The sequence below is a fragment of the Tupaia chinensis genome, unplaced genomic scaffold, assembly GCF_000334495.1.
Source record: "Tupaia chinensis unplaced genomic scaffold, TupChi_1.0 Scaffold138060_1, whole genome shotgun sequence".
Taxonomy (NCBI): domain Eukaryota; kingdom Metazoa; phylum Chordata; class Mammalia; order Scandentia; family Tupaiidae; genus Tupaia; species Tupaia belangeri.
The window spans coordinates 103,328-110,137 of record NW_006197961.1 but is presented as its reverse complement, the minus strand read 5'-3'; the positions used below and the strand labels follow the sequence as shown (position 1 = coordinate 110,137).

The 6,810-nt window shown below is 46.4% G+C and overlaps 1 protein-coding gene across 1 annotated transcript in view; it reads left to right on the top strand.

Moving 5' to 3' along the window:
- Positions 1-6,810, top strand: part of LOC102503324 (zinc finger protein 709) — a 26,640-nt gene that overhangs the window by 14,794 nt on the left and 5,036 nt on the right. The window contains exons 2-3 of the mRNA XM_014592636.2: positions 6,154-6,280; positions 6,480-6,540. Of these exons, the coding sequence (XP_014448122.1) occupies positions 6,154-6,280; positions 6,480-6,540 (188 nt within the window). The remainder of the gene's footprint in view (positions 1-6,153; positions 6,281-6,479; positions 6,541-6,810) is intronic.

Genomic DNA, 6,810 nt, shown 5'->3' with positions numbered 1-6,810 from the left:
CCACATGGCTGACCACGGTTCAAGTCCCGGACCTGGCAGCTTGCTTTCTCAATCTTTCTCTCTCTCTGTCTTTCTCTGGTCAAATTAAAATAAATGAATGAATAAATAAAATAAATTATTATAAAGAAAGAAACCTCTCCAAAAAAGAAAAAAAAGATTAAAATAAAAGTTATCTGCACCTTTCAGCTACATGAAAGGATACAAACTAGAGAAAAGCCCTGTGAGTATAAACTGTGTAGGAAAGCCTTAATTTCTTACAGTCACTTACAAAGACAGGAAAGATGGGACCAGCCGGTGGCTTGGTGGTTAAGGTTCTGGACTCCCACATGGCTGACTGCGGTTCTGGTCCTGGACCTGGTGGTTTGAAAATCACTTCGGGTACGTGTGTGCATGCCCAAATTCCAAGAGGAGAATGGTGGAGAAGGGATTGTAGTGTGGCCATCCCCCCCCGGGGGGGAGATTTCTCATTTTTCCTCTCGTCTCTATCTGTCTCTGGTGAGCACAGGCACCCTATGGCAAAAACGTAAAAGCAAAACGAAACAAAAGACAGGAAAGAATTCATACTGTACAGAGACCTTACGAATGTAAGGTATGAGGAAACGCATTCCGTTGTCCCAGTTCCCTGAAAAATTCAGTGTAAAAAAATGTGGGCGAGGACCAGCAGTTGGCGTAATGGCTATGTCGCTGGACTCCCACGTAGCCGACCGCAGTTCGAGTCTCAGACCCGGTGACCTAAACTCATGTCTGGCGCGTGCGCGTGCGTGCCCCAGATCCCGAGAGGAGAATGGAGGAGAAGGGATTGTGGCGTGGCCATCCCACCTGGGATGGTGATTTCTCACTTCTCTCTGTCTCTCTCTGTCTCTCTCTGTCTCTCTCTGTCTTTCTGGTGAGTGCACATGCCCTATAGCAAAAGATCTCTCCAAAAAAAAAAAAAAGCGTAAGGGCCAGTTGGTGGCATGATGATCAGGACAGGTGGATCCCACATGGCAGACTGGTTCAAGTCCTGGACCTGGTACCTTGAACGACAAGCTGTGTGTACATACCTGTGTGCCCATAATCCCGAAAAGAGAACAGAGGAGAAGGGATTACAGTGTGGCCATCCCTGTGGGGATGATTTCTCTCTGTTTCTTCCCTTCCCTCCCCATTCCCCTTCATGCATATTTCTGGGTTTGCTAGCTAAAAACGCAACATTAAATATAGCACGTAATTGGCGTGAGCAGGTGGCGTGGGACCTGGTGGCTTGCTTTCTCACTTTCCCTCTTTCTCTCTCTGTCTCTCTCTGGCAAGCGCATGTGTCCTATAGCGATTTTTTAAAAAATAGTAATAGGGACCACGAGGTGTTGTAATGGTTATGTCACTAAACTCCCACCTAGTCGACCATGGTTCGAGTCCCAGACCTGAGCCTAAAACTCAGGTCAGGTGACCACGGGGGTGCAGATATCTGTTTGACGTACTGATCTAATTTATTTGCGTACATGTAAAGAACTGATATTGTGGACTCTGTCATAGCTTTACTTTGAGTTTTTCCAGAAACTTCCATATCCTCTTTCATATTGACTGTATTAACTTACATTTCCACCATCAGTATATAAGGTTTCCCATTTATTCACATCCTGGTTGACATGTTATGTATATTCCACTTTTCTTATTTTTTTTAAAGGATTTTTTTTTATTGTTACTATTTTTAAAAAATTGCTGTAGGGCACATGTGTGTGTGTGTGGGGGGACTTGGGAGAGAGAGAAAACTACCAGGTCCAGGAGTCAAACTGTCAAACTGTGATTGGCTATGCGGAAGTCCAGCATATTAACCATCAAGCCACCTGCTGGTCCCTAATTCGTTTTCTATCATTGTTTTTTAATTGATCTGTTTTTAGAATTATTTTATTTAACTTTATTTATTTATTTAAATTTGTCCAGAGAGGGTCAGAGTATGAGAGGGAGAAAATGAGAAAGCAAGCCGCCAGGTCCAGGACTTGAACCACAGTCGGCCATGTGGGAGTCCAATGCCCTTAACTACCATGCCACCTGCCAGCCCCTCCTCATTCTTTTTTTAAAAAGAATTGTTTATTGGGGCTGACAGGTGGCATGGTGTTTATGGTGCTGGACTTCCATATGTCCGACCATGGTTCAAATCTCAGACCTGGTGGCTTATTTTCTCACTTTTCCTTTCTTTCTTTCTCTGTCTCTCTTGGTCAAATTAAATAATAATAATAATAATAAATAAAATGAAATAATTATTTTATTATTTTTAGAAGAATGAAGTGTTTATATTTTTAAGAATTATTTAGCTTCACTTATTTTTAATTTGACTGAGAGTGACAGAGTGAGAGAGAGAGAGAGAGAGACAGAGAGAGGGAACGTCAGAAAGTAAGCTGCCAGGTCTGGGACTCGAACCATGATTGGCCACATGGGAGTCCACCACCTTTAACCACCAGGCCACCTACCAACCCCAGAAATAATTCTTTTTTAAAAATTATTTATGTACTGGGACCAGCAGATGGCATAGCATTTTCATCATTGGACTCTCACATGTCTAACTGTGGTGTGGGGCCCAGACCTGGTGACTTGAAAATCACACCTGGTCCGTGTGCATTCATGCCCAAGATTGTGAGAGCAGAATGGAGGAGAAGGAATTGTGGCGTGGCCATCTTCCCTGGGGGGGTGATTTCTCACTTTCCAACTCTTGTCTCTCTCTGGCAAGTGCTCATGCCCTACGGCAAACCCTAAAAAGAAGAAGAAAAACCAAGATACTGTATCATAGAGAAGTCTGTAAGAGGATATGAAAGTCTTGAGTAGGAGATGGACTTCCTGGATGGGGTTGTCTGCGAGTGCTGTCGGGAACTAACTTTCCAGGACCCGTTGCTTTTATGGTTTCTCCGAGCTGGAGCAAACTCCAGAACACACACGGCGCGATCGTATTGTGCAGAGTTAGAGTTTCCTGTTTTCACTTTGTGACTGTTATATATAACTTTAAAAAAAAGGGTGGGGGAGGGCTGGCAGGTGGCATGGTGGTTAAGGCGCTGGACTTCCACATGGCTGATTATGGTTCGAGTCCCAGACCTGGCAACTTGGTTTCTCTCTCTCTGATGAGCATATGTGCACTATAGCAAAATTAAAACATAAATAAAATTGGGACCAGCGGTTGGCATAATGGCTGTGTCGCTGGACTCCCATGTAGTCGACCGTGGTTCAAGTCCTGGGGTCCGTGGCTTAAACTCATGCAGGGCATGCGTGCATGCGTGCCCAAGATCCTGAGAGGAGAATGGAGGAGAAGGGAGTGAGGTGTGGCCATCCCCCTGGGGGGTGATTTCTCGCTTGCTGTCTCTCTGTCTTTCTGGCCAGCACATGCACCCTATAGCAAAAACCTCTCCAAAAATATATAAATAATAAAATGCATTTAGGGCCACCTGGTGCGTGTGCATTCGTGCCCAAGATCGTGAGAGCAGAATGGAGGAGAAGGAATTGTGGTGTGGCCATCTTCCCTCATGTCTTGCTTTCTCACTTTCCCTCTCTCTCGGTCTGTCCCTCTCTGGTCAAATTTAAATGTATTAAGTTAAATAAAATAATTCTTAAACAATTTTTTTTTGCCAGAGGGCACATGGGCTCGCCGGGGAGAGACAGAGAGAAAAAACACTCCCATTGGGGAATGGTTACAACAATCCCTTTCCTTCCCCTTTTACATTCTTTGGGATATGGGGCACACACCCTCATGCGCCCCATGTGTTTCTCACGCTGTAACCAATCCTGGAATCGTGTAGATCATGTGGAACCCAGCCACCTTACTCACCACCCACTCCAGGGGCTGACCTAGAACTTTTTTTATTTTTTTCTTCCTTCTTTGCTATGGGGTGTATACTCTTGCCAGAGAAAGAAAGAAATCAATCCCCCCCACCCCATGTGTATGGCCATGCCACAATGTCTTCTCTGGTTTGCTCTCTGGATTCTGGAACGCCCTCGCGCCTGGCGTGAGCTTCAAGCGCAAGAGTAGCACGCAGCCTGCCACGTGGGAACCGGCTCCTTAACACCCACCCCCTCTGGCCAAGCAGAACTGAATTCATTCTGGCGTCACACAGGGGGCGGGACAAGGGCATGTCATTCAGATGTGCAGGGGGCGGAGCCTAGGCCACGATCCAATCAGGGGTGCTGGGGCGGGGCCTTCCAGTCTGGCGCATGCGCGGGAGGGCGCGTTTTTGCCCGGCTTCGCGGTTTCCTTGTCTTCCCTGCGGGTGTCGCTCCAGCGCCGTCGCTGGGCCGAGGCCCCAGGTGGCTTCGCTGGTGTCGCCGCTGGGTCCTGGACTGGCTTCGGGAGCCTCAAGGAGGCTGGGGGGGAAAGGGGGGGGAGGTACAGTACGGTGGTTGGAACCAGCTGAGACGGACCCCAGGGGGACCCCAGGTTGGGGGAGGGCGGAGGGCCCTCAGGGGTCCCCACTCCGTGTGTGGGTTTCGGGGTTCCTCTGAAGGGTCGGAGCCCTCCTTCCTTCACGGAGAACCGTGTCGTCCATTCCACGGGACCAGCAGTTGGCGTAATGGCTATGTTGCTGGACTCCCATGCAGCTGACCACAGTTCGAGTCCCGGACCTGGTGGCTTAAACTCACGCCAGGCGCATGTGCATGCGTGCCCAAGATCCCGAGAGGAGAATGGAGGAGAAGGGATTGCAGCATTGCCATCCCCCCTGGGGGGGTGATTTCTTGCTTTCTGTCACTCTGTCTCTCTCTCTGGTGAGTACACACACACTATAGCAAAAACCTCTCCCCCAAAAAAGAAAACTCTATCAAAGTATGTGTAAAGGTATAGTCATAGCAAAATTATGTGAGATCTTGACCTGTGAACACATTCTCATGCACTGAGACAGTGTTCTGGGGGTTTTAGGTGCACCAGCTCTTCTACTTAGTTTTTAGAGCAAGAAGCAGAATTGTAAATCAACACAGGTTTCACATTGGCCAGGCCCCACGAGGCACAGTATCTAGAAGCAGGGGCTTATGGGTTATGGGTGGGTTGAGAAATTCTTTTTTTTTTTAAGAAGTATTTTATTTAACATTCATTTATTTAAATTTGACCACAAAGGACAAAGAGAGAGAGAGAGAAAATGAAAAGCAAGCGGCCAGGTCTGGGACTTGAACTGCTGCTGGCCATGTGGGGGTCCAGCACCCTTAACTACCACTCTACCTGCCGGCCCAGAAATTCTTAGATTAGTAATTGGTTAAAAGCACAAGTGTTTGTCTCAGAAAGATTCAGAGTCACCAAAAACTGATTTTATCTTTTTGTCTGTTGTAAGGTTTTTGCCATAGGGTGCATGTGCTTGCTGGGGGCAGAGAGAGGGAAAGTAAGAAATCTACTCCTCCCCCTCCCCGCAAGGCTACACCACAATCCCTTCTTCTCCATTCTCCCCTTGAGATTTTGGGCACACACACACGTGTCTGGTGTGAGTTTCATTCACTGGCCCCTCTCATACTTGTTTTTGTCAGCCTTCAGTAATTCGTAAGTGACAATTTGGGTTTTCAAATCTTGTATTGTTTCCTTTGGAGTATTCTTCATATAATTTCTCTTCCAGAAGGTTGACCGTCTTATTAGTTTAGGGTGTGTGCACTCACTAGAGAGAGTGTCAGGAACAACTATAGTGAGAAGAAAGTGAGAAATCACCCTCAGAGCGGATGGCCACACCACAATCCCTTTACCCCCTAGGATCTTGGGTACACATGCACATCCACTGGACCTAAGTTTCAAGCAGCCGCGTCCAGGACTCAAACTGCCCTGTGGGAGTCCAGCAATGTAACCACTATGCCATCATCCGGACCAAAACAAGCGTTTGTAAGGAAACACAGACTCAGGACTTACGATGTTAACACTTTCCTGTACACTAGTTAGTGACATTTCAGTATGTCAGACCCAGTGTACAGTGGGAAGTTCCGAGTCACCCTGGTAGGACATTTTCCTCCTGGACTCTCCTCTGAGAGACATGTTTCCGCTCTGTACTCATTTTGCCCAATAGTTTAATTCTGGCATCAGAATTGCTCTACGGGAAGACGTGTGTGTAGACAGTGAGGGTTCTGATGACCAAGTCATGGCGTAAATGTTTGGAAACCACAGAATCCTACGAACTGAGTATAGCTCCCCAGTATTATAGACTGACCAACCCCCTTTTACACACGTAGGACTCAGTGGCCTTTGAGGACGTGGCTGTGAACTTCACTCGGGAGGAGTGGGCTTTGCTGGATTATTCCCAGAAGAAACTGTACAAAGATGTGATGTGGGAAACCATCTGCAACCTGGCCTCCGTAGGTAAGGAGAGGAACAGTCTTCCATGCATTCGTTTAGAGAACTATCTTGCTCATCAATATTGCTTCATAATTTGGAACTGGAAAGGGAATACTTTGCTGAATAAATCAGGGATGCCTTTAATACACTGCGACTAGAGAATCTAATAAATTTTCATCATCTCATAATAATGCATCATTCATTTTCTTCATCTCCATTTTAGGGAAAAAATGGAAAGACCAAAACAGTGAAGCTCAGTATAAAAATCACAGGAGAACTCCAAGGTAATTGTCTTTTTCTTTTTCTTTTTTGTTAAGAGAGATTTTTGGGGATTTGCAGGTGATATGCTGTTTGAGGTTGCTGGACCTCCCACATGGCCGATTGCGGTTTGAGTCCTGGACCTGATGACTTGCTTTTTCACTTTCTCTCCCCCTCCCCGCCCCCTCCAGTCAAATTTTTTAAAAAGTAAATAAAGTTACATAAAATAATCCTTTAAAAAAGAGAGAGAGATTTTTGCTATAGGGTGCATGTGCTTGCCAGATAGAGACAGACAG